This window comes from Laetiporus sulphureus, assembly GCF_001632365.1.
Source record: "Laetiporus sulphureus 93-53 unplaced genomic scaffold LAESUscaffold_12, whole genome shotgun sequence".
Taxonomy (NCBI): Eukaryota; Fungi; Basidiomycota; class Agaricomycetes; order Polyporales; family Laetiporaceae; genus Laetiporus; species Laetiporus sulphureus.
In genome coordinates, this window is record NW_024468521.1 from 256 (window position 1) to 25,671 (window position 25,416).

The following is a 25,416-nucleotide window of genomic DNA, read 5'->3' on the forward strand; positions in this document are numbered from 1 at the left end:
GTTTCTCCTCGTCTACTACCTGTAGCACTCACTAAGCTCACCAGCTCCTTCATATATCTCTCACCCTTTCCTGCGTCTGCCAACATTGACCAGTAAGTCAACAGGCTCTTGCGCCACATAGGGTTCAGGGGGATACCTTTGGGATCAGGGGGATCAGGGCGGCACGTTCCACGTGACTGTCCCTTTTTAGTCTTTTTGATCTCTTGTCCGGTGTTACCGTGACAGCCACTTATCCAGAATGGAACTCTTTGGCCCACAATAGGCTTATCCATGCTCATTAGACCATCAAGCTAGCAAGCACCCAATTCGCTGCTCAATAGCAGCACCGACTACATGGCTGCCAAATAGTAGCACCAGCATTAGAATATGCGCTATGGCAGAACCCTCATTGGCCACTCAATAAGTGGCACCACTTCAGCTACTCAAATAGTGGCACCACCTTCAGGCAATTATCTCATTGGGTAAAGTAGGATTACCTTGGCGTATCCACGGCCTTTATAGATAGTTGCTATAGCAAAGTCCAGAATCATTACTGGTTTTGGCAATATGTTCACATGTAGACAGGATAGGACCCCAGTAAGTACACCATAGTTAGGGTACCCAGGGTCCACCACTACATGTATATAAGCATATGAGGATCTAAGGGAAGACCTTAGATTCATTCATCTATTTCATGCAGCTTTACAAGTCATCACCTCCTCTTTGTGTGATATAAGGCTAAGGGCCCTTTGAGCCCCTTTTTGCAGGCTGCATGTCACTGCATGCCTTTTTGGTCTGACCCTTTGTGGCAGGCCCGTATTTTGGTATTTGTGCAGGTCACTGAGTGCAGCTAGCACCTTGCAGCCATTTCCTTGCCTTTTGGCAGGATCTATGATGTGTTGTGATAGTCATCGACCCGAGCTCAAACGCTGACACAGAATGATGCATAAAGCTTAAACAGACGATGTGAATGACCAGAACAGTGCATGACACTGTTGTGGAAGAGAACAGTATAACACAGCCTGCATAGATTTATTTTTCCACGGGAAACCTGATGCAAAAATGGTGAAAATATCTTATGTCTGGATATGAAAATAGTTTGGAAATTGGGCGGAGACAATTAAATTATGTTATGATTGTTTTACCGAAACGTATCAGCAATAGTGAAACTATTTCTCAAAGAAAGATATTTCAGTTCAAAAATATGTGATACCGATATGTTTCAGTGAAGCAATTGTAACATAATTCAATTGTCTCCGCCCAATTTCCAAACTATTTCCATATCCAGACTTAAGATATTTTCACCATTTTTTCGTCAGGTTTCCCATGGAAAAATAAATCTGTGCAGGCTGTGCAACCCCCTTTTCTATCCGCATGCACTCATCATCTTGCGCAACGGAAATAAAGTTCGGGCAGCTTAAGGCTGACGTCAGCAGAGAAAGCCACTACCGTAGCAAACACGTGACCGATCGTGCGATCGAAATACCGGAAAAGGGTCTTTGGGCAGCTTAAGGCTGACATAAGCAGTGCAAGCCATCACCGTAGCAATAGCCAAATAAACATTCTGTTATTTGGAATTGCACTCAGCATAGGCTGGTTCGCTCTGTTACCATGATGCAGGCAATCATCCTGAATTTCGCTTTCCAGGCAAACATATCTACATCGCCGACACAAGGATACATATTTCTGGCACTTGTGGTATACGGACTTTCTGGGATCGCGTGCTGCAAGACACCGGTCACTGAGGGTGGACTAATATCTTGACTGACGCACGTCTGGGTTAAATTCAATAGACCCCCAGAAAAACAAGATCTCACTTTGCCTGTCCTTGTCATTGATGAGGGCTTTGATACCCTCTTCAACTAGGTCATCCAGGACGATCTTTCTGGTGATCAGCTCCTCAAGCCCAGGGAACTTCCCATCAGCCACGGCTTGAATCAGCTCTGGATGCTCGCGATCGCAAGCCTGACTAGCTGTCGACCCATCATCTCAACTGTCTCTATTTCGAATCTATGCTGATGCTTACCTGTCAAGAGGATTTCTTTTCCCTGCAGAGTCGTGATGTCCAGCATTGGTGACTTGTCCCAAACGGCGACTTCGACTACGTTTCCTCTCGGGCGTACTGCCGCGAGCGCCGTGTCAAGGCTAGCTTGTATACCCGCACAGTCGAAGACGATGGATGCACCACGGCCGCCTGTCTCCTTCTTTGTCTCAAGAACAACGTCGGTCGCTCGCGGGTCGTACGCCGCAGATGCTGAAAATCTTAGCGCCGTTTCTCGACGCTGTGCGGCTGGTTCGGACATTCCTATCCATGATGCCCCTTGTGCGCTGCTCGTTATGTGTGAAGCATAACTCATCCGTTCAGCGTTGGTTATCAAGCAGTCGGACTTACCGGAGCACCTTCAACAACAGCAAGCCAATCTGTTACATGTAATCATTCGCGCTGCCCATCGAGTGTTCTGAAGAAACGTACCGGTCCGGCACCGATGATCAACACGCTGTCGCCGGGCACGAAGGACGACCGCTTCACTGCATGCCAGGCAACAGATAACGGCTCAATCATGGCTCCCACTTCCACTGTCACGATGCCCCAAACCTATCAGCACGAGGAACGTACCGCGACTGTCCACTGTGGGAAACGTACGCACAAGGGATGCTTTCTGGGAGGACGTGTACAGCTTCTTGCCTTACGGCGATGTACTCCGCAAGACCACCGCCCCAACCACCGATGCCCTGAGCAAAATTCGATGTCTGTCATCAATACAATATCACCTAAGACGTGTACCAATACTCACGATGAACGTGGTATGGGGGCAGACGTTCCTCGTTCCGTCGGAGCATGAGGTGCACGTTGGCTGCATGCACGATATTACGGACTCTCTGCGATGAGGAAAAGGGATCAGCCTACAACTCAGAAGTCAGATGCGGGCGGTCATACGCCACCACGTTTTGTCCCACAGCAAGTCGACTTTCGTCTACTCCATCTCCTAGTTCCACGATGGTTCCGGAGAACCTACGTATCAAGGTGAGCCGAGACATCAACAATTGAACAGCTAAGCAAGAGTCGACTGACTCATGGCCCATAACGACGGGCAGCGTCTCCTTGGTCACTGGATGAGGCTTCGTCGCCGTCGGTGCTACTGGCACGGATGATAGATACCAATGGACATCTGAACCGCATACTATGCCGAAGAACGTAACAATCCTCCGTCACTTGAACACACTTTCGGTACTCACTGCCATTCCTGCACGCATATCAGCATTATTAAATCAAAAGAACCAGCGATCCGCTCACCAGGCAACCTATAGGTAAAGCGCCGAGATCATGTCAGTGGAATGGAGGGGGAAATGGACTGCTTTCTGCGACGGCACCTTGATCTTGACGTGACCTTTGCTTGCCACTGGTTCAGGGATGTTCTCGATCCGAACGTCACCAGGAGCGTGATAGCGAGCTGCCTTCATGGTCATCTATCGTCCAACGTGAACGGTCGATCGACATTATTATACCCCACACGTCTAGAGGTTCTCGCGTGCTACCGGAGACAATCTGTGATAAGGATGCTTCTCAGTGTACGAACTCGGCGGATGTTTGCCCAGCTGACTCCGCCGAGGCGTCATGTGCTAATGCTGCCATGAGAAATGTTGTTGAGCATCAAGTCCAGATCACTTTTGGACTCACCAATGCGATGAAGCAGAAAGTCGTATATAAAAAGCTACGGCAACGGGTGCAATCATTGAGCATCGAGAGTCTTGATGAAGCTATAATTTCATGTGATGTATGGATTACCTTCTCAGAGATAAGTGGTCGAGATGCGGGATGACATCAGTCGATTCCGCACAACTTTCCATGGGCCATTTTAACGTGTTTGATGCTATGTTGCCTACTGTATGTACATTACATCAAATGTGAATCAAGAACTGCCACAAATCGGTAGCCAGGCACTGGCATCTGCAGATTAGTGGACCACGTTCAATATCGCTGTGTTCGTCCGAATCCCTTCGCAGTCCGAGCGCGTAGGTCTGTGATATACTATCAGATGGTTCATTTGACATCAGCGAACATTCAAAACAAGGTATGGTGACTACCGACCAATATATTGTGATAAACGTGAGGTGCATAACGCGTCGGTAGAAAGATAGGCGGAGACATGACGAGACCAATGTTCTGTGATGAAAGCGTGTGAGATGGAAAGCACGAAGGCGATTGAAAATGAGATAGGATTAATCTCGTGAAACAGTCGAGGACCTAGACGAAAATCTGTGATGGCACACCCTGTGATAATACAATGAGACATTTTAGCTCCTGCGAGTCGCTAAGATTGGTAGACTCACGAATAAATTCGTCCTGACATTTCGCGCGACCACGTCACCATTGACAGTCCTGCCAATATCATAACCATGAAATCGACGTAGGTTGGAGCATGCCCCCCCAAGCCGAGCAAGCAAACGAGGAGTCTCCTCCTCGTCGAGACGCTGCGGCCAGGAAGCGTAATTATCGACGACTTCAAGTTGAGGAAAGAGGGCGAAAGCATCCAGCACGTGGGCCTTGAAAAGTCCTTTTAACCCACTTGTTAAGCTACTGACCACATATGAGAGACTGACCAGAGAACGAGGATTGATACTTCCGTATATTTCCCGCAGACCTGGGGCATAGGATGAAAGCGCCCGCAAATCATCGGCTTCATACGATGACATTCGCAAAACGCGGAGACGAGGCAACTCTCCAAGCAACATGAAAAGCTCATCGGTCATATGTTCGCTTTCTAACCACCCAATGTCCTCTAGAGCGAGAAGCTTACGATGGGGAGAAGACAAGACCCAGGAGATGAAGTATGAAGGCACACTGAGGGAGCTTAACTCGGAGAATGTGTCCTCGGGGAAGGAGAATTTGTCCATGATGGAGCCATCCTGGACGAGGGGAAACTCATCCGCCTTTAGAAATCGTGCTGGAGTACACGATTCCATGACTCGGAACGAACGCAGAGATCTATGTCTCGTAAGGAATTGCGATAAACTGTCTGGTCTCATATGCGCTCCATAAAGGCCAATTGATTCCAGTTGAGGCCAGTTCGCGAGAGTGAAAAGCGTGTTTAGACCGGTGCTGGTAAAATCAAGCGCAATATCATCATCCTCTTGATTGTTGAACTGAGCAAAGCTAAGTTCAAGCTCCTGAATCATAGATGTCGTTTCACAGCAATTAGCAGGAGCTACAATAAACCACTTACCCGCAGATCCGCGCAACGATTGACGAGCATATCGGTCATGGCCTCTGTAGGAATTCTCTCGGACTGTCCATTGTAGCCGAATGTCGCGTATTTGAAAACTGTTAAGTGTCCGAGCGTGAAGATCTGAGGCATCGTCAACACTCCACTTAGTGGAGCTACGGCTTCAATACTCACACCAGAATCATGCACCCGCCTATGCCACTTCAGCCCAAATTTGGTCCTTATGACGCATTGACTCGGGTCGCTAGCATCTACAACTTCAAGTTCGCGGAGTGTATCAATAGACCGTAGTGCGGTCCACAAGTCCTCGGAGGCATCAACATCATATCGCGCGTCGATTAGAGGCGGCACTCGGCCCCACTTGAAACCTTTTAGGTTAGACATGTTCCGTAGCGCGCGAACAAGCGACTTTTCTGTCTCTCGCAGATGTGGTATGTCATCTTCTTCGGTGACTTTGGAGCCAGGTAGCAGAGCTACTGCTTCTTCCATATAATCTTGAGGAACTTTGGGAGGGTCGGGATCCGAAGCCCATAGCCATACTTCTCGTTGAATCTCAAGGTTTTCCACAACACTTGCGAGAGACCGATCCTCGGCCAGCCGATCCCACAGCCTCCTTAGTCTAAAAGGTGCCCGCATGATACGATACTCTTCGTCCATCCTGTCGCGATCTCTTAGTGCGTATGATCGAATGTGACGGCGCAGGAGGAACCAACTACCGTTCCGTCCAGATACTAGATGAACAGCTTCAATGTCAACCATTGCGAGAATGTTTGAGCACGGACGTACAATACCTGGAGGACACGATGTTCACACTTCCAAGGGATGCCGTTGTAATAGGTTTGAAGATGACTCGATGCGCCATCGTCACCTGAGTGAGGTTAAGTTGTGGCGCTGCTCTGCTCAATCAGATGCAAACGAGCTGTGACAGCGCGCTCATATTGGTTTTTTAAGATCAAGCGAACTCTATACTGTATTCCAAATAGAGTGACTGGGGAAAAGCAAACGTTGCCGCAACACCACAAAGGAGAATCACTTGCAGGATTTTTGCAATGTCGTCTATATCACTCATTTTCGCTACATATTACTATTGTTTTCATGAGCCTAAGCATGAGCATTGTAATACATATACATTGTTGGGCGACATCAATGAACCTGAGGTAATCGCCTGACCCTACAGCCCTCAGGCTGGATAACTCTCCCTAACTCTGCGCGCTGCAACGGTACCACCTAGGTTCCTTATGAGCATGAGAACAGCGCATAATTTGACATTTCTCTTCTAGTTAGAAAGGTGGTGCGGAGATTCTTCGTCATTCACCTGTTGAGGCCAGCAACAGTCAACTCTTCCCAGGTGCCATTGGTTAATTAGCCAGAAGACTAGCACAATGGAGGCCACTTGTCGTGCGCTTGTGTGAGTGCTCCAGATGACATATAAAACCCGTGGGGGTCAAGCGAAGCGAAGTGAAGCAACTGCGAACATCGTCTCGAGGACAGCACTGTTGAGATCTGATCCGTGATCATTTCACACTTGACGTCGAGAATTCTCTCAAACGCGCAAGCTCGAAATTCTGCGAAATCATAAGCAAAGTTCATGGTACGGCCGATAGACTTCTTACTTGAGAATGGTGCACGCGCATATGCTATTCTTACCGAATTTGGTCTCGACATAATGATCCCATCGGTTGACTTGTACTGGCCACATGAGTCCATATGTCGTCAGGCACGTCAAAATCGTAGCGTGCCTCGAGAAGAGGAGCAACTCTGTCCCATTTGAAGCCATCTCAGGTTGTACATGTCCTGTATAGCTCGGATCAATGATTTCTCGATTCCCCCAAAGGTAAGGAACCCTGACCGCTTGAGCGACTTTCGCATCTGTCAACAAACCTGACACACCGTCCGCATATTTTGAAACAGCTTGCGGCTAATACAAACTCGTGCTCCAAAGGCTTCTCGCTGAATTTCCAGGCTCGGAATAGTTCTCACTTCTCACAACAAGAATTGAGTCCTCCGCAAGCGTGTCCCATAGACGTTTAACCCGAAAGAGGGCACACGGTGTATGTTGGCCGTTGTGGACGAATCTGATATCTCTGAGGTGGGCCGTACACGTCCCGACTGCATGGGACAACATTACACCTTGAATGCTAGCGTCCGGCATTTAGCTACGCCTTGACCGGTGCTCTTGCCACGTACCTAGTCCGACGCGAGGAGACGAGAGGCCTGAGAACTGTCACGGAGGGGCCGGTGGAACTTGCATGAACTCAAAGAGTCGACGCCGCTGAGTGTTTGTTAGCCAAATGACCAAGGTAACGAAGACAGAGTACGACTGCAATAGAAAGCTATTTCGATATATGGGGTCGGGACTCGGTTATCGGTAGGGGAGCGCCCAAGTCAAATACAGCGCCACCGATGCTATTAGCGCCCAATTGTCCTCTCATTCCACCACCAAGCACTCGATTCGCCACCCAACCCATTGAATCAGCCATGACGAAACATAGCAAGAACAACACGGCGTCGTCTATTTTCTCGTACGCAGAGTATAAGAAACTTGACTATGGTACCCAACGGGTGCGTAATCGGCTGTTATCCTGCCCTGGAGCTTGACGTAAAGAGCATAACAGCAACGTCTAGGGCACGAGTCAATGAGGCCGTTCGACGCATGTTCCCTTTGTATACAGAAGGCAAGGGATCCTGTAGCGTGTAACAAGGGGCATCTGTTTTGCAAAGAATGCGTATACACGGATCTCGGTGCGTCCAATCTCCCTTCACGACGTCACACTCCTGCTGAGGATGGCACGCACGCAAGTCACACAGATCGAAGACATAAAACGCCAGAAGGTCAAGCTCGAAGTGTTGAAGCGGGAGGCTGAGGAAGAACGGCAGCGAGCGCGGGAAGCAGCGCGGGAACGTGTCTTGTTGGACTTCGAGAAGGGTCAGCTTGGTCTTGCTAGTCAGCCGACTATCACAACATCAGGTGCAGAAGCAAAAGAACGTGCGTGATCTTAATGTTCGCTTGTTTACACGTCACAAAGAGAGTTTTTGCTTCAGCTCGTGGCACGAAGCGGAAATTTGACTTCTCATCGACCGCTGTTGAGACTCTAGCACGCGAGGCCGAGGAAGCGGCGCTCTGTCAAATTGAACAAGAACAAGCGGAGGCGCTTAAGCACAAACTACCGGACTTCTGGCTGCCGTCTTTAACTCCGACATACACGTCTAGCGGGACGCCGACCTCGCTCACTGATGTGAAGATTCAGACAACGTGTCATGGAGGCAGTCCGGTTCATCCGCTAACGTGAGCGGCGCTGCAATGGCCCTATGGGATCGGGAGCTGATGGAGCCATGGTTCAGGCGGAAACACTTGATCCCCGTGAAGTTTTCATTTGATACCAGTAGCTCGTCAGTGTCATCACGGTCGGTTGAGTCAACGCCCGCAACTGAAGATGGCTCTCCAAGAAAGCCGAAAGAGGAGGAATCAATACCAATATGTCCTTCCTGTAAGAAACAGCTGTCAAATAGCACTCTCATAAACCGTGAGTGACTTTCATCTCCGTGTGAGGTTTCAGCTTGGCTGAACCGTGCCGAAGTCATGAAGCCATGTGGCCATGTCGTCTGCAAGACGTGTACAGATAAGCTTGTCAAGCCGGCTAAGCAATGCATTGAATGCGACGTAAAGCTCGGTGATAAGGACATCATCGAGTTGTCACGCGAAGGTGAGGCTCACCATTCAACAACTATCCAGATATTAAGAGAACGTTGGCAGGCACGGGGTACGCAGCGGGCGGGCTTGCGGAGACTTCAAAGAAGGGAGTCGCATTCCAAGGATAACACACGCTCACCTACGTCGCTGGTATTGATGTTATCCTGATTTCCTCCTACTGAACGAATGTTCTCCGAGTAACTGCAGCAAGTTGGCTCGACGGTCATGCGAGCCAATGATGACCGGTCTACATCATCTATCAAACGATGCCAATAATCCATGCGTGAATGATGCGAAGTCCGTGGGTGAGGGATAATGTGGATGATGCAAGTCTATCTTTTCAAGTGCACATGAATGGGCAAAGACAATGCAAGCTTAACCTGCGTATGGCAAGCAGCACGCGGAAACGCCAGCGTCTCCGGTTTCGCCCCGCGGATTCAACGCATAAGTCGTTAGGCGGGTACGTGAATGTCTGGAGCATTTCTGACGTTCTCTCTTGAGCATGTTCCGTGTTCCCGCATGCTGCGTTCTGCGCTCAAAAATTAATGCCACATAGTCCGACCTAAACTCCACATGCGTACCATCTGCATGCTGGACGTCTCTGGCCCCTCATCCGTTTGCACTGCTACATCCTGCTGTGAAGATGATTGAGGGACTTTTTCTTTGTGACGGTGAGGAGTTGAAGGGGTTGGCCGAGGAAGTCTGAAGATGAACGTAGAATTGGGCCGCGAATACACCCTAGAGCGCTGAGTGGGTGTCAAGTGACGTGCTTCATTATCAGCCAGGCGCGCACGTAATTGTGCAAACAGGATAGGAAGATGCAGGGGATGCTGCTGCGAGAGCAGGGCGGCGCGAACGAGCATGAGAGTGAACGATGGCCAAGGTGGGCGAGGAATTGTCCCGCTGAGGGCCTGTGGATCCGCGAGGCGGGCGCGTACGTGTGGGTCCCTCAATGTGGTGTCGGATCGCTGTCGCCGTGAGAGCCTCTTCCTCGTCGCCGCCTGGCGACGCTCCATGCTGGGTTTCCTCTGCATGTCGAGGAGGGCGCATGCGAGGGCGATGCGTGCGATGGTTTGGATCCAGAATGGCCACGTTTGCTGCTTCTACCCGGAGACGAACAGAAGAGGGACATCGAGTGTTAATATGAGTCCTTCGAGATCTCGGCTGCAAGGCGAACACGGTCAGCAGGACACGGTTCCATTCGGCTGTGAACTCGAAGCCCGAGAGACACCATTTAGAACGCGGTCACGTGGGTCGCGTTAGGGAGAGAGAGGGAGACAGATAAGATTAGATGATGGCAGTCGTGTGCTGCTTCGAGTTTCAACTGGGCACTGTGACGCCATGTACATCGTTCTGCGCCGTGCACATCAAATTCTCCATGCAGACAAACCCGACGTTACTTAACGCACGTCGCTTTCTCCTTCATGTTCGACTCTTCTCAATCTTCCGTCTAATCTTATCAGGTTTTTCCCACACCTCATTCACCTTGAGGTTGGTAAGCGCCGGCCATGCATCTTGCGGCTTGAGTCACTTCAACCAAAAGTGGCAGAGAGTTTACATACATGCACTGCAAAGTGTTGAGCAGACGAGGTCCACTTCCAGGAGAGTGATTGTTGAGTAAGCTAAAGGAAGTTTAAATAAGGTCGTGCTACAATGACTAGACTACACTAATCGAGTGAGTAAACAAAGACAAACATACAGCGTGCGCGAGTTGCGATTGAAGACCTCAGCTCGGAAGTCGCAAGACGATCCTTCGTCACATCTCCTTGCTCCCAACTCGTCTCGAAGATCAGCCGCGGGGACATAGCCGTCTGACTTAGCATCAAACAGCGTTGATCGCAGTGAGCGCATATTTCGATGCCCTAAGGTGTGCATCAAGCTTCTCGAATCTCAAGTCAAAACGATACGCCAGGTTGCCCCAGATCTCGCCAGAGTTGCTCCTTTCTCCTGTTTTGGTATCCAATCGTGGCTTCGTGAAGCTCATTAAGATCGGCCAACCCTATGTCTCATGCCGCAGCGGACGTCGACAATGATCCTGGCACGAGTGTCTCCACGGTTCGTGGATTGCAAGGATTGCAGCGATTGAACACAGTCATGCCTCCAGATCTTACTGTCTCGCTGGATATTGGAGGCGGTCGACAGTTATCGCCGCGACAGCCCTTGCTACATAGCCCTCTTCCCTCCCCTGGAAGTCCCTCTGGCGACTCTGTTTCCTCCCTTCCTTCAGTGTCATCATCCTTCCTCTACTCATCAGGGCCAGGAAGCCCTCCGCATGCTCCGTCACACACAAATGATACTCATCAAAGCACTGATACGGACGCTGAGCCACACGACTCTACACAGGGGTTGATCATACCGTCGCTCGCGCTACCCATCCTCACCCAGCGACCGACGCCTTACGGCCAGACACTCGGCGACGTGCGCCTCCTCATTCTCGCCCCACGGCACGCAGCATCATCTGTATCAACCCTTGTCTCGCAGCTCATCGACGAGAATGACGATATAGTCGACGAAGGGGCGTGGGAAGAAGAGGACAGGGGGCACTTCGCGGGCAGGATCGCAGTGCGCCGGGCATCCACGACCTGGGTGGAGCTTAGGGATGCGCATGGGCTGGAGCACACCGAACCCGCGCGCAATATTGAACTCGTCAGGGTACCCGGGTATGATGCCGAGGACGCTGTGCGTGGCACCGTGCTTCCTTCTCGCACGCTGCGGTGTCGCTGAATTGGATTACTTGCTGCATCTGCAGGCGGAAACTATTCTTGGACGCACATTACCTCTTGTCCACGCGCCGTTTCACCAAGTTCTCGAGGCGCTCAATCCCGAGTACGGTCCAAGTACGGTACTAGCCAACCTACTTTCATCTGCATGTACGCCCCTGTACACTGCATTAATATTGCTCTTGACGTCATGTGAGTGTTCTATTCTCAGCGCTGTCGGGTTTGCGCTGTTGTAGCAGGACCTTTCGCCTTTTGCACGAGTGTACATGCGGATCTAGGAGGTCGCTCGTACAGGCCGCAGAGACGATGCCCATCGTCTCTGGTGCTGTGAATTCAGGTCGGTCCAGGGGACGTGATCACCGTTGACCATCTGCACCTGAGTATCAACCCGATAGGTGGCATAGAGTTCTTCGCCCGTCTGCGGCAAAACCTGCACTTTAACTCGGGGCATTAGCTTGCGCGTGTCGAGCAGGACGAGCCGTGACGAGCTTCCGCTTGTCTCAGGCGATTGGAGCCAAGCCAACCTTGATTCATTGATGTATGCTCGCTCAATGTGGTCACCGTCGGATGGCATTTATCAGTGTGGTAGGGGATTAGCCTCCTCTTTGCCGTCGTAGCGACGGATTCGATTGAGTCTGTCCATCGACCTGCGTAGCTCGCGGGGCAACCTGGGCTTGCATAGCGTGAAGATTCCGTCACCTGCTCTTTACTCCTTGTGGTAACCAGCATACTAACTTTTTGTAGCAGCGCCGACGCAAACCGAGCGAAACCTTCTGGATGCGCTTAGCCCTCATGTCCCCGTCGTCGTGCTACCTCCACTCGCGTCTGAGTCGTCTTACCCCTTCTATTCCTCGGGCTACTCATCTTACCCTATCTCGATCGCTTCTTCCGCGTACGCGTCGCCACAGCACCCGGCAGGGTCACACTCGCCTATCACGTCTGCCCCGATCTCCGCGTTCCGTCCAACGTCTGCACATGCCTTGCGGCTCGGCTTGTTCCGCACACCGGAAACGATCGCCCACCTTCGCGGCGAGAGCGCTGCCCGGTTTCTGCGCTGGCGTGAGGTCGAGCGCGCGGTGAACCGCATTAGCTCTAGCAGTGGTGACTACTTCAGCAAGATGCCAAGCACGAGCACTAGCTTGGAGACGAGGGCGGGGTACACCCCGTGTGTGCCCAAGTTCCCGTCAGCGGCCAAGAGCAAGCACGGCTGGGACAAGGCCCGTTGGGAGGCAGAGTGGGAAGGCACATTGTCGCACGATGTCGCAGAGGGGCTGCGCCAGCGCGGTCACGCGAACACTGCTCGTCCGTCAGAGGACCAGCTGCGTGAGCAGGAGCCGGCGTTTGACGAGTACCGATCCCCACAGGGCTGCGTTCCTTCCCCGCTAGATCCATTGCATGTTGGGTCTCTGTTCATGTTCTCGTTGTCCCTCCTAGGGCCGCTGCGTGCGCGCCTCGCTCAGTCGTTCGGGTTCGGCGGGCGTGCTAGTACGAATACGATGGACACCGAGCGGAGTGGAGAGAAGAGACGCTCGCGGACCCTTGGCTTAGGACTGGAAATGGCACTCATGGGCGCCTTCTGTGCGGGCGTAGGTTTGGGGCTTCTTCTAGTAAGAGGGTGAGGCGTCCGCGTTGGACGTTTTGGACGTGAGTCCCCAAACTGCTCTCATCGATATTGCTCCAAGTTGTATTCTACTGTGACTATTGATCTGCAGTCTTCATTACATTTCAATTACAGCTATCATTGGCTTTCGTTCTTCATCGTAAACCCGGTTATGTACGCCGGCTCGATTGCCCGCCTTCGTCGCACGTCTCAACGTAATCTTGCATGCGTAGGTGAGTGGAATCCTATGTTTGATCAGCACAGTGGCACTTCAGTAGAACTCCGACGTGCAGCTACCCCTTACTAATGTGTGTGTAAGTCTCTATGAATTGCACTCCGGTCCCATCATTACTAATGGCACCATCCGATGCTCCTCATTCAAACAGCTAAAGAACTCAGAGGGCCAACGGCAAGGCTACTATTTCGGTTCATGTAACGGTGAGGTCGACTTATTGCTGACGATACGCACAATTAACGCTCCGGTTTCAACAGGCCGGTTTGAGGACGTTAATTGAGTGCCGTATCACTCCGTTCCATGACCAATCTGGAGGAATCCTTGACTTCCCTTCGTCGCCTTCTACAAAAATGCACCGAGACACGTTGACGAAGCAGGACTGTTGAAATACAGGCTATTTCTGATAAGCTGGCGTTCTGGCCTGTCGAAGACGTAAAACGGAGCCCGCTTAAGCTATCGACAACCCGAACGCTTCCCAGAAGCCCCAGCTATGATCCAGTGATTAAGCGCAAGTGTTCTCGGGTATCAAGAGCGTCTTTATTGTAGATCTCGTGCGTTCTCTATTTTGAGAAGCGTCGCAAGCTGTGCCGCATTGCGGATGCATGATCTGCAATGCCGTCATTCCGCCCATCGACGTATTCTGTCATTGTAAGGTATTTACGACACAAAGCCTGACGACATTCGGGGACGCGATGTGTTCCATACCGAAGTACGCTCCGTGCCACAAATTTCAATTGCCTCGTTCACGTTGCGCCGACCACCGCAGGCTGCTATTCTTACACCGCTCAACCGACAGCCGCGCAAGCGTTGGTAATAGCGCGCGACAAAATGTGAAGTCCGCTATCTGTATATGGGTATACGCCGTGTATGCTTTCCGGTCCATTCCCGATTATGAGGAGCGCCGGCCGCCGCACTGACATCGGACTCTACCGCCCTTTCGAGCAAGCGTCTGCAGCGTAGCAGCGTCGCCCGGTGTCAGAGGAGTATCAGACTCCAGTCCTCGTCGTAATTTGACTGCGAAGTCAATTTCATTTATCTCATTTTCTCACCTACGCTCTACAGTGGGAATATGTTAGTATGTGCTGCTGCGCCTGCAGGTCACCTGTTCTTAAGACAACACTACTTTGGCAGCCGGGAGGTGTGTGGCCCCGTTCTTATAGCATTACGGAAGGTCATATGCGGATATCGCTTCACAGCTGTGGAAGTATCAAGATCTTGATCGACGGCTCATGGATCATTGTTCTGCTGGCTGCATGACTATGGAAAAGTTGCTATTGGTGCATGGAGCGCGGGATCCCGGGCAGCCAGGCTCGACGAGTGGCTTTGTCGCTGAGTGGTCTATGTTTTCCAAGTGGGCACTTCTGCAGTTGTTGATGCCAACGGGGAGCTGCGGCAGCGGCGCTATGAAATCCGAATCGCAGACGGACGGCCATTTCAAGGCACTCAATCACCGTTTTGCCATTCTAGGACCCCCGGCTGATACGCAATGTCTCCAGCATTCCGAACTCGACAGACCCAGTGTCAATCATCATATCGTAAGCACCGTTCCATTCTCTACCCCGTCCATGGTCACTGAAAAGGTCCATCACAGCTTGGCAAGGCGCTCATCTGTCGGGGCAAAGTCTGCCATTCATTATGACAGCGAAGCTCTCGCACGAGCGTCCGCATCTACGTACCAGTGACCTTCTGCAACAGCTTCTCTGCTAAGCCATCCAGCGCCTCCGCTGCGGCCTTCAACTCCTGGTTCACTTTCCCTCCTTCGGGCACTGCGATAAGGGTCGATGGCTGAAAATACGACAACTGCGTCCCACGTCCGTCGGGCTTTTCTGCGACCAAGATCCGGAATGGCACTGACAAAGCCGTGCGTATGTCGTGCCGCATCATCGTCTCTGCGATGAGAGGGTTTCCGAGTGTATATTGAAAGATCTTCTGCGTCGGCCTCTCGTAGTATGCACTACGCCAATTGTGGAAAGATGCTGCCCCGAATAGACTGAAGGCAACAGTCAACATTAAAATCGAGGCTGGCACGACGATGGGAGTACTCACACGAAACTGTTCCCACCGGACATATTATGAATACCATCCTCGAGTGCTTCCCGGGTCTTGACAGTCCCCAGGAGTTTGAGGAGCTGTGGCCCCGTCTTCTCCTTGTTGAGCTCCGCATCGAGACGTGCTGTCACCTCCCGGAGGGGCAGTGGTGTCTCGTATGTGATGCGTCTGCCGGTGAACTCTGCGACAGCCTTCGACATGGTTGTGTAAAATGCTCGCCGTCGAGGTGGCGCCGGATCGAGATGTAGGGTGGAGGAGCAAAGAGAGGGCTGAGTCGAGCCTATATAGCAGAGCGTATAAGCATTCCGCACGTCGATCAGCATTCCAATAGCTAAGCCAACCGGAAGGAGGTAAAATGCTCAACTGTAGAACAGAGCGCTGACAGAAGATCGTATCTTCCTGGAAGTGATTAACGAGGTTAGGAGGGGTACAACTCAGAACGAGCCGGAATTTAAGTGTCTCCATGTGATTTGACAAAGTTCTCGGCAGATACCTGTGGAGAATACCCGCGTAATGTATCGAGAGCTCCTCCGCAATTGAGCCTTCCGTGTGTTCGTTCTAGAGTGATATGACATGGGAGTCAGCTGGGAGCAAGGTTCAATGTAACAGCGCCATGGCGTGACGCACACACTGCACGGCGTACTTATGACACGTTCAAGATGCTCTCAAAATGCAACAAATCTGTCTCTTCTGGATGCTTCCGCGAAGCTCGGTTCATCCGAATCATGTTCACGTTATTCGCGGGATGCCGTGCAGTCTATTTCCGATTCCCGAATGGCAGCGTTGTGGCGACATTCCTATACGCGATGCTTCCATCTCCTTCCCTAGCATCTTAAGAAGATCATCGGGCGCCGCCGGAGCAGAGAAGAGACTCCATGAGGAGTGTATTCTGATAACAGACCTGCTTGCTTCTCGATGTCGGATTTGTGTCAGAAGCGCCGGGCGCAGGCTGAAGGATTGGAACATGTATGTATTCTCTAGTTGGTACAAAAGGAACGCTTGCTCTCTCTGAACATGAAACATACACTGCATCTCTTGGTGCTTGCACGCGGAGTGCGCCAAGTGTAGGCTGACCGCATAGCGCCGATCCGCTGCGATTTCCCCACAAGGGTAGACGGCCGTGAAGCACTCCAATCTCACAGGTTGCATCAGAATCTTAGAGTCTGCAACTGCTTCTAGTGGGAAGGATGTATATCCTGAATTTAGGCTCCTGATGACTCACAAACGCGTGATGAGCACTGACTCCCATTATCGACTGACGGCTGGGATCATGCCAGGGACCGATCTCACAAACTGCCACTTTACATCAAACCTCCGCCTATATTTTCACAATAAGGAACTGCTGGCGCACTTCTGGGCCCTCGTACGGCGCAAGGCACACCATCTCCATCGATCGGTCTTCGCGACGACGGACGGCTCGCTTGACCTGGCGTGCGTTTACCAACCCCGTCACGCGCACCCGATACCGTGAGTCTCTCTGACCACGAATAGGCTGACGTACCTGGATTCCTGGAACACGGCTGTGTTGTCCCCAAAGTCAACACACACTGCCTGACCATGGACAGTGCCTTGTCCCGCAAGCTCGGATACGTCCTCGAAGCCGAGATCCAGCAGACGATTGACGTGCACCGCACGCACGCAACGTGCCATAGCCAGCACAGGGTCCAGCGAGCCCTATAGCCCACCAACTGGTGAGAACACCGCTAGCATGACCCGTGTGTGAGTGTGCACAGGTCGGTACCTATCAATGTCGTCTGCTCGACGACGTGACAGAGCTGGCAGATGTCGGCGGTGGACGAGACAGGAGGCTCATGCGCGTGCGATGCATGAAGAAGCGGCGGAGGCGCGGCCCGCGCCCGTCCATGATTGCCGTGCAAAAGCTCGTCGAGAGCTGGAGCGACGAGTCCGCCGACCGTGGAGATGTGAAAGTGCTCGGGCGATGCAGGCGCGAGCAGAAAGAGGGTGACATCGCCCTCCCAATTCCCGGGCTGTTGCTCCTGCACGGAGAGCGTGATGGAGCGCAGGCGAGAGAGAGCGCCTGAGCTGGCGCATCGCTTGCTGAAGTGGGACTCGTCCTGCCGGCTGTCATGAGTGGGTTGTCGCTTGCACAGTGGGTGCACGCGCGAACGCAGGTGAGAGGCTTCCATTCTAAGGGCACGCAAACCATGACTGTTCGATGCAAGGACGTTCTATATCCTTGTACGTGACCTTGGGACACCCGGCAATGTATAGCTGTTTTGGTTTGATCAAGTATGGAGCCGGAGAGCACGAGCGATATCCGGTATAGGCTGGCGAGCTTCCAACATGAAAGGCTGGTATAGATGGTAGTAGTGCTGGCCGTTGATCTCGAGCTCTCCCAGTTGAGGGCAAGTGACACGTTGTTTGACAGCGCAGTATGGCTAGCGAGACCCAATCATCAAGCTTTCGGACATATTTCGCGAGATGAGGGTGCCCAGATAACGTTCGGAAGAGCTGTACCACCTGTTCGCATGAATGAACTCCGATTAGAACCCACGAAGCAGCAGCTGCTGACTCCCTCTTTGCCTTCTTTGTGAGCACCAGGATCTGTATAAAGCTACGAGATTGAAAAGGCAGCATCGATGGGCATCGGATGACCTAAGCACATACCGTTGCAATGTGGACTTCTTACCTCGTGTGCGACGGCAGATCTCAGAGACTCATGAAATCCATGGAAAGACATCAGGATTCTCAAAGCTTTGAGAACCTAAAACCCACCGCAATTTCCCGCAGTTCATTGCGGAGCTTGTTGGCGTTCTGAGTTGACACGTCAAGTGCGAGAACATCGAGTTCAGCGCTGCGCATGATGGCGATGGCTGGTCGTAACGTGATCTAGGCAAGGCATGTTCTTCATACTGAGCGATTCGCAAGCTAGGAAGCTGAAGCGATCCCCTACTTCAAGCTCAAGAAGGGCGGCGTCAACTTGGCCTTGCGCGCAGCATGCCCACCAACTTTGCGCAGATCGATTATGTCGCCAAGAAGAAAGACTTGGAGTGCCACATCGTGTCGACAGGTGTGTTCAATTCATCTGGATATGTAGTGATTGGACACCAAATGTCTTGTTCAGGCTGGAAGTTCTTTGGAAACTTCATTCAATACAGCAGGCATGAGGCCATGATCACAGTCCAGACGTAACCCAGAATAATCCCACTGTAAGCATTTTGTGATAATTTGTATAATCCAACAATCAGCATTGCAAAAGGACCGTAATAATATTCAAAATAATTGAGAACAGAAATTATCCCCTCTTTTAGTCGCTCAAGTAAAACCTCGCCTTCTGTACGGGCGTAGGTGGGGCTTTTTGTAGTAAGAGGGTAAGCGACTTTTTGACGTGAGCGCTTGAGCGCTCACCAAACTGCTCTCAGTGATATTGCTCCAGCTTGCATTCTACCTCAAATTCTTGTTCTGCACTTTCAATCCCATTTCAATCACAGACTCCATCGTTGGCTTTCATTTGTCATTGTAAACGAGATTATCTATGCCGGCTCGATTTTCCGCCTTCGTCGCGCGTCTCAACGTAATTTTGTATGCGTAGGTGGATAAATTTCTACGTTTGATCAGCGGAATGGCCTTTCAGCAGAGTTCCGACGTGTAGCTATGCCTTCCTAATGTGTGGTAAGTCTCTATGAATTGCACCCGTCCCGGCGGTACTAATGACTCCATCCGATGCTCTTCGTTCAAATACTCAGAGCGCCTCACAGTGTGACGGTGATGTCGACATTATTGCTGACGATATGCACAATTAATGCTTCGGTTCCCAGAGGACGGCTTGAGGATGTTGAATGCCGTACCGTTCCGCTCCCCGACCAATCTAGAGAGGACCTTGGCTACCCTCAGCCGACTTCCACTAAAATGCACCGAGACACATTAATTAACGGAGCAGAATTGTTGAAGCGCTGGCTATTTCTGGCAAGCTGGTGCTCTGGCCTGCCGAAGGTAAAACGAAGCCCGCTTAAGCCATCGACAACCGAACACTTTCCAGGAGTCCAGCTAGTATCCGGTGATTAATGCAAGCGTTCTTGGGTATCAAGAGCGTCTTTTCTATCGATCTGGGAGCGTCCTCTATATCGATGATCGCCGCAAGCTGTGCCACATTGCGGATGCATGATCGCGAGGACGCGATGTGTTTCATGCTGAAGTACGCTCCGTGCCACAGTTTTCAATTGCCCCGTCCACGTTGCGTTGACCACTGTAGGCCGCTATTGTTGCTCCGCTCAACTGACAGCCACGCAAGCGTTGGTAATAGCGTGCGACAAAATGTGGAGTCCGCTATCTGCATATGGGTGCACGTTCAATTGCCTCGTCCACATTGTGTCGACTGCTATAGGTTGCCATGTTTGTACTCACTACCGCTCAACTGACATCCACGCAATTGTTCAGAATGTGGAATCTACTAAATCTAATGTATATGGGGGCACACCGTGTATGATTTCCGGTTTGTTCCAGCTAACTCGGTTGCGAGGAGTGCCGGTTGCACTGATATTTTGGATCCTACCGCCTCTTTGAGCAACGTCTGCAGTGCAGCAATTCTTCCCGGAGTCACCGGAGCATCGGACTTCAGTCCTCGTCTCAATTTGGCTGCCAATTAAATTCACTGATCGTATTTTCTCACCTATGCTCTGCAGTGGGAATCGGTAGAAGGTGTTGCGGCGCCCGCAAGTCACATGTTCCTACTAGCCCAGACAACGCTACTTTGGCAGCCACTGGGGAGGTGTGCGGCTCCGAGCCCCATTCTTAACGCATTACGGAAGAGTCATATGCGGATACCGATTCTCAGTTGTGGAAGTATCAAGATCTCGATCGACGACTTATCAAACATTGCTTTCCTCTTTGACTATGGAAAACCCGCTATTGGTGCATTAGCCGCGGGATCCCGGGCAGCTGGGCTCGGTGAGTGGGTTTCTCACAGAGTTGGCTTCGTTGCTGAATGGTCTGTGTTTTCCAAATAGGCATCTCTGCAGCTATTGATGCTCACGGGGAGTTGCTGCGCGCTCCGAGATCCGAATCGCAGACGGACGGCCATCTCAAGGCACTCAATCACCAGCAGTTCCGAATTCGAAGGACTCAACGTGAACCATCACATCATTAAACGAAACAATTATCATAAGCACCGCTCCATCGTCAACCATCAGATCATTATACGAGATAAGTATCATAAGCACCGCTCCGTCTCTATCCACATCTATGGTCACTGAACGGAACCATTACAGCTTGGCAAGGCGCTCCTTTGTAGCGGGAAGCTCTGTCATCCATCATTAGAGTGATGCTCTCGCACGAACGTCCGCATCTACGTACCTAAAACCTTCTGTACCAGCTGCTCTGCATCGGCATCCAGCTTCTCCGCTGCGGCCCTCAACTTGTGGTTTACTTCCCCTCCCTCAGGCACTGCGATAAGGGGCATCAGCTGGAAATACGACAACTGCGTCCCACGTCCGTCGGGCCTTTCTGCGACCAGGATTCGGAATGGCACTGACAAAGCCGTGCGTATGTCGTGTCGCATCATCGTCTCGGCTACCAGAGGGTTGCCGAGTGTGTATTGAATGATCTCCGGTGTCGGCTTCCCGTAGTAGGCATTACGCCAATTTTGGAAAAGCGCTTCGGAGAAAAAACTAAAGGCAGCAGTCAACATTCATATCAGAGTGGGCACGCCGAGGAGACTACTCACACGAAGTCGTTCCCACCAGTGAATTGTTTCATACCGCTATCGAGTTCTTCCCGGGTCTTGACGGTATTCAAGAAGTCAAGGAGAATTGGCCCCGTGTTGTCTTTGTTAAGCTCCACATCCAGACGTGCTGTCACCTCACTGATGGGCAGTGGTGACTCGTATGTAATGCGTCTGCCGATGAACTCTGCGACAGTCTTCGACATGGTTGTGGGGGTTGAGGCGGCGTTAGATAGAAATGTGGGATTGAGGAGGAAAGGAACTGCTGAGTTCAAATCACGAAGGAGGGGCTTATAAGCATTCCGCAGGTCGGTCAGCATTCCCCTTAATGAGCATTTCTACAGCTGAAACAACCGGAAGGATGTAAAATGCTCAACTGTAGAATGGAGCACTGACAGGAGATCGGTTGCTAGTCTTTTTGGAAGTGATCAAGAGCTTAGGAGCTACGAACTCAGCTGTCTCTATGTGGCTTGACAAAGGCTCTCGCAGTTACCTACCCGCGAACTGTGTTGAAGGCTCACCGACCCCTTCGGCTGATGAGCCTTCCATCTGTCCGTTCTAGAGCGATATGACATGAGAGCAGTGCCATGACGTGATGCAGTTTCACGGCATACCTATGAGACGGTGAAGAAATTCAAAATGCGCTCAAAATGCGGTGCACGCCTACTGATTGTCTCTCCTGGTGCTTCCGCGACGCTTACTAGTCCATCCGAATCATGTTCACGTTATCCGCCGGGATGCCGTGCAGTAGTCTATTTCCGAACGATAGCGTTGCGGAGACATTTACACGCAACAGTTCCATCTCGTTTCCTAGCACCCTTGAGAACATCATCGAACGCGGCCGGAGTAGAGAAAGTAAGAGTGTATTCTGTCAACAGACCCGTGGACGCCGCAGACCTGAAGGGATTTGTTATCATCTGATATGTGTAACAAATCTGGTTAGGTATTCTAACTTTACAAATGGATTTGCCGTTATCACATTGGCATTGCATGTCCTAAATATGGCATTCAATGGTAGCATATTTAATATCTCATATTTTAAGAGTTCTTTGGGACAGATTTTGAGTATCTCAAACTGGATATAACAAAAGTGTAGACATTATTACAAATCAGTTCGAAATAAGGTCAGACAATATAGAAAGCATTTTGTTGCAGTGCTACATTACATGTGTGCCATTTTTTCGAATTAGATGACTAAAGGGTAGTTAAAATACCGCACATGATCATGGCCGGTCAAGTGCTATATTTAGAACATGCAATGCAGATTGTGGCCCCGGCGGCGCCGGAGGCTGAAGAGTTGCGAAGCTGCAATGCATGCACCAGTTGGTGCATACGAAGGAATGCTTCTCCCTGAGAATGAAACATGCACTGCGGCTGTTAGGGCTTGCCCGTGGAGTGCGCCAAGTGTTGTAGGCTAGACCAGATAGCGCCGACCTGCTGCGATTTCCCCATAAGGATAGACGACATTGTGCCTCACTGGTTGCATCAAAGTCTTAGGCTCTGAAACTGCTTTCCAGCGGGAAGAATGCATGCGAGATTAGGCCCCTGATGAATTCCAAACGCGCGATGAGCACTGCGTTTCATTACCGACTGACGGCTCGGGTCATGCTACGGACCGATCTCGCAATCTGTCACTTTCTATCAAACGTCCTCCTACATTCTGACAACAAGGAACTGCTCAGGCACCTCTGGATTCTCGTACGGCGCAAGGCACACCTCCATCTCCATCGATCCATCTTCACGACGACGGACCGCTCGCTCAACCTGGCGCACCGCGTGCGCCACCGACCGGATCACACGGACTCGGTACGTAAGTCTCTCCGACCACGGAGCGGGAGGACATACCTGGAACACCGCAGTGTTGTAACCAAACTGGGTCAAAGTCCACACACACTGCCTAACGATGGACAGTATCTTGTCGTGCGCAAGCTCGGATACGTCCTCGGAGCCGACATCCAGCGGGCGATTGACGTGCACCGCACGCACGCAGCGCGCCAGCGCAAGCACAGATCCCAGCGAGTCCTATAGCGCCCCAGCCGGTCAGAACACCGCCAGCATGACCGGCATGTGAGTATGCACAGGTCGGTACGCACCAGCGTCGTCTGCTCCACTACGATGAACAGCTGCTCGAGCTGCGGACAGCGCCGGCAGATGTCCGCGATGGAGGAGATGTTCATGCGCATGCGGTGCACGGAGAAACGGCGCAGTCGCGACCCGTGCGCGTCTACGATTGCCGTGCAAAAGCGCTCGTCTAGAGCGGGACCAACGAGTCCGCCGACCGTGGAGATGTGAAAGTGCTCGAGCGGCGCGGACGCAAGCAGGGAGAGGACGTGGGCGTCCCAATTCACGGGGTGTTGCTCGCGCACGGAGAGCGTGATGGAGCGCAGGCGAGAGAGAGCGCCTGAGCTGGCGCACCGCTTGCTGAAGTGGGACATGTCCTACCGGCTGTCATGAGTGAAATGTCGCTCATATAGTATGTGCACGCACGAATGCAGGCGAGAGGCCTTCCATTCCAAGGGCATGCAAGCCCTGACTGTTCGATGCAATAACATCCCACAGTCCTTTGTCCGTGACTTTGGGACACCCGGCAATGTACAGCTGTTCTAAATTGACCAAGTGCGGAGCCAGTAAGCGCAAGGTGTCGTCATTGATTGAGGACGAGGACTAAACAATAGACGTGTCAGCGTACTATTTTTGCCCCAACTAGCGGGGCCTAGTGCACGTCACCTTGCAGATGAGGCTTAGACTTCTCAGCGTGTTCCCCGTAGCCTTCATCCATGTCGGCAGAATGTCAATAACAGCATGCGAAGGCATGATGAGTGATATCCGGTGTAGGCTAGCGAACCTCGCCAGCACGGAAGGCTGGTATTGATGGTAGTGCTGGCCATTGATCTCGAGCTCCCGTAGCTGAGGGCAGGTGAGGAGTGCCTCGAAGATGTCTGTCCTGACGGAGCCATGCCGCGTCCAGGTGCAAGCGCGGAGGCTTACACAGTTCTTGATGCCATTGAGGCAAAGATGGACCAGTTCTTCGTAATCAGCAGATTGTAACGCTTTCGGGAAGTCGCGGATCTCTGTTCGGTGTATGAGCCAAATGCATAGCTTGACTAAGAGTGATGAGATGATGTTCAAGTGATCGACCCACGGTAGCGTATATATGCTGCGTGGATGTCGACATCGGCCAATAAAGCCTCGTATCGCAAGCGATACGGTCGACTGATAGAGACGATCTACGTGCATCAGGAAAATCTCTGTTTAGAGGTTACGGTGCCTCCTTCAATGTGAATATGACTCTGAGCAGAAGCAACAAAACATAAGAATAAATCCAATAATACAAGAAAGGTTATCTACCTGCCCGAGCTTGAACGGCGGTTTATGAGCATCTCATTTGTTTATGTAAGTAGGTCCACTTTGATAAATATGTCCCCAAGCTAAAGTAAGCAAGTGATTTTCCTGATGCGTGCGTGCAACTCGTGCGATGTACCCTTTGTCGGCAGCAGTGCATTCTAGTGAGATCCACTCACCAAGCTTTCGGACATAATTCGCGAGATGCCGGTTCCCGGATAACGTTCGGAAGAGCTGTACCACCTATTCGCCCGAATGAGCTCGGTTAGAACCCACGAAGCAGCAGCTACTAACTCTCCCTTTGCCTTCTTTGTGCCAGGCATAGATATAGACGCGTTCGTACAGGTAAGGAACGCTGAAGGTGTAGAATGATTTGTTCACCAGACATATGACGGCGATATGGCTCGGGCGAATGAGAAATCGGAGGATCACAGGCAGTAGTTCCGACGGAAGATCCAAGAAATTAGCCATCGCAGCCCCTCTGGGAGCTCTCTGTATAAGCTATGCGATGGTACACCTTATGATACTGTTTTATCAGGATCTGTATGAAGTGACAAGATTAGATATCAGACAACATCGATAGGCATCGGATGACCCAAACACGTACCGTTACAACGTAGCTCGTGTATAGGGGCAGGTTTCAGAGACATAAGCGACAAAGCAATACAGGAATCATCAAAGCTTTGAGAAACTGGAAACCGTTACGTTTTGCCGCGGTTCGTTGCGCAGAGGTTAGAGTTGGCGTTTAAAGTTGATGTCAAGCGTTACTTGAGCTCGCGCGGTCAGGTGACACAGATGTACTAAGTACAGGACAATCGCGCAAAAAATCGTGTCAACTCTGCAATGAGGGCGAGGACACTCGCAATCCGATTGTTTATAAGAACGAGATACAATT

At 51.4% G+C, this 25,416-nt stretch overlaps 10 protein-coding genes across 10 annotated transcripts; 2 read left to right on the top strand and 8 right to left on the bottom strand.

The window, feature by feature from the left end:
• Nucleotides 1-1,595: 1,595 nt before the first annotated feature.
• Nucleotides 1,596-3,441, bottom strand: LAESUDRAFT_742538 (alcohol dehydrogenase GroES domain protein; the record flags this gene model as incomplete). Its single annotated transcript, XM_040911199.1, has 10 exons — nt 1,596-1,743; nt 1,797-1,952; nt 2,006-2,307; nt 2,372-2,400; nt 2,453-2,556; nt 2,628-2,712; nt 2,775-2,859; nt 2,918-2,992; nt 3,053-3,161; nt 3,369-3,441. 10 exons carry the CDS (start codon nt 3,439-3,441, stop codon nt 1,718-1,720), a joined length of 1,044 nt encoding a protein of 347 aa, XP_040765788.1. The 3' UTR covers nt 1,596-1,717.
• Nucleotides 3,442-4,069: 628 nt separating this feature from the next.
• On the bottom strand, nt 4,070-6,072 carry LAESUDRAFT_724031 (uncharacterized protein). Its single transcript, XM_040908528.1, has 7 exons — nt 5,991-6,072; nt 5,379-5,935; nt 5,205-5,327; nt 4,582-5,148; nt 4,312-4,524; nt 4,226-4,252; nt 4,070-4,144 (listed from the first exon to the last, which is right to left on the bottom strand). Exons 1-6 carry the CDS (start codon nt 6,064-6,066, stop codon nt 4,226-4,228), a joined length of 1,563 nt encoding a protein of 520 aa, XP_040765789.1. The 5' UTR covers nt 6,067-6,072; the 3' UTR covers nt 4,070-4,144.
• A 1,610-nt stretch (nt 6,073-7,682) lies between these two features.
• On the top strand, nt 7,683-9,023 carry LAESUDRAFT_649504 (uncharacterized protein; the record flags this gene model as incomplete). The annotated part of the gene is made up of 7 exons (XM_040904181.1): nt 7,683-7,766; nt 7,820-7,946; nt 8,005-8,190; nt 8,247-8,490; nt 8,547-8,728; nt 8,783-8,908; nt 8,959-9,023. The coding sequence occupies 7 exons, from the start codon at nt 7,683-7,685 to the stop codon at nt 9,021-9,023; spliced, it is 1,014 nt and encodes a 337-aa protein (XP_040765790.1).
• Nucleotides 9,024-9,036: 13 nt separating this feature from the next.
• On the bottom strand, nt 9,037-10,021 carry LAESUDRAFT_72794 (uncharacterized protein). Its single transcript, XM_040909326.1, has 2 exons — nt 9,477-10,021; nt 9,037-9,424 (listed from the first exon to the last, which is right to left on the bottom strand). The coding sequence occupies exons 1-2, from the start codon at nt 9,927-9,929 to the stop codon at nt 9,236-9,238; spliced, it is 642 nt and encodes a 213-aa protein (XP_040765791.1). The 5' UTR covers nt 9,930-10,021; the 3' UTR covers nt 9,037-9,235.
• A 606-nt stretch (nt 10,022-10,627) lies between these two features.
• On the top strand, nt 10,628-13,421 carry LAESUDRAFT_724035 (uncharacterized protein). Its single transcript, XM_040908529.1, has 3 exons — nt 10,628-11,574; nt 11,645-11,807; nt 12,360-13,421. Exons 1-3 carry the CDS (start codon nt 10,897-10,899, stop codon nt 13,232-13,234), a joined length of 1,716 nt encoding a protein of 571 aa, XP_040765792.1. The 5' UTR covers nt 10,628-10,896; the 3' UTR covers nt 13,235-13,421.
• Nucleotides 13,422-14,919: 1,498 nt separating this feature from the next.
• On the bottom strand, nt 14,920-16,098 carry LAESUDRAFT_724038 (uncharacterized protein). The gene is made up of 4 exons (XM_040908530.1): nt 15,864-16,098; nt 15,497-15,779; nt 15,127-15,440; nt 14,920-15,073 (listed from the first exon to the last, which is right to left on the bottom strand). The coding sequence occupies exons 2-4, from the start codon at nt 15,697-15,699 to the stop codon at nt 15,036-15,038; spliced, it is 555 nt and encodes a 184-aa protein (XP_040765793.1). The 5' UTR covers nt 15,700-15,779; nt 15,864-16,098; the 3' UTR covers nt 14,920-15,035.
• Nucleotides 16,099-16,754: 656 nt separating this feature from the next.
• Nucleotides 16,755-18,121, bottom strand: LAESUDRAFT_724039 (uncharacterized protein). Its single transcript, XM_040908531.1, has one exon. It carries the CDS (start codon nt 17,644-17,646, stop codon nt 17,203-17,205), a length of 444 nt encoding a protein of 147 aa, XP_040765794.1. The 5' UTR covers nt 17,647-18,121; the 3' UTR covers nt 16,755-17,202.
• Nucleotides 17,595-18,228, bottom strand: LAESUDRAFT_73002 (uncharacterized protein). Its single transcript, XM_040909763.1, has one exon. It carries the CDS (start codon nt 18,095-18,097, stop codon nt 17,648-17,650), a length of 450 nt encoding a protein of 149 aa, XP_040765795.1. The 5' UTR covers nt 18,098-18,228; the 3' UTR covers nt 17,595-17,647.
• Nucleotides 18,229-20,721: 2,493 nt separating this feature from the next.
• LAESUDRAFT_757758 (uncharacterized protein) lies at nt 20,722-21,385 on the bottom strand (the record flags this gene model as incomplete). The annotated part of the gene is made up of 3 exons (XM_040912356.1): nt 20,722-20,759; nt 20,813-21,126; nt 21,183-21,385. 3 exons carry the CDS (start codon nt 21,383-21,385, stop codon nt 20,722-20,724), a joined length of 555 nt encoding a protein of 184 aa, XP_040765796.1.
• Nucleotides 21,386-22,752: 1,367 nt separating this feature from the next.
• Nucleotides 22,753-25,258, bottom strand: LAESUDRAFT_724042 (uncharacterized protein). Its single transcript, XM_040908532.1, has 9 exons — nt 25,129-25,258; nt 24,816-25,062; nt 24,701-24,764; nt 23,907-24,250; nt 23,667-23,843; nt 23,273-23,617; nt 23,025-23,201; nt 22,866-22,943; nt 22,753-22,807 (listed from the first exon to the last, which is right to left on the bottom strand). Exons 2-9 carry the CDS (start codon nt 24,990-24,992, stop codon nt 22,763-22,765), a joined length of 1,407 nt encoding a protein of 468 aa, XP_040765797.1. The 5' UTR covers nt 24,993-25,062; nt 25,129-25,258; the 3' UTR covers nt 22,753-22,762.
• Between the last annotated feature and the right edge of the window lie 158 nt (nt 25,259-25,416).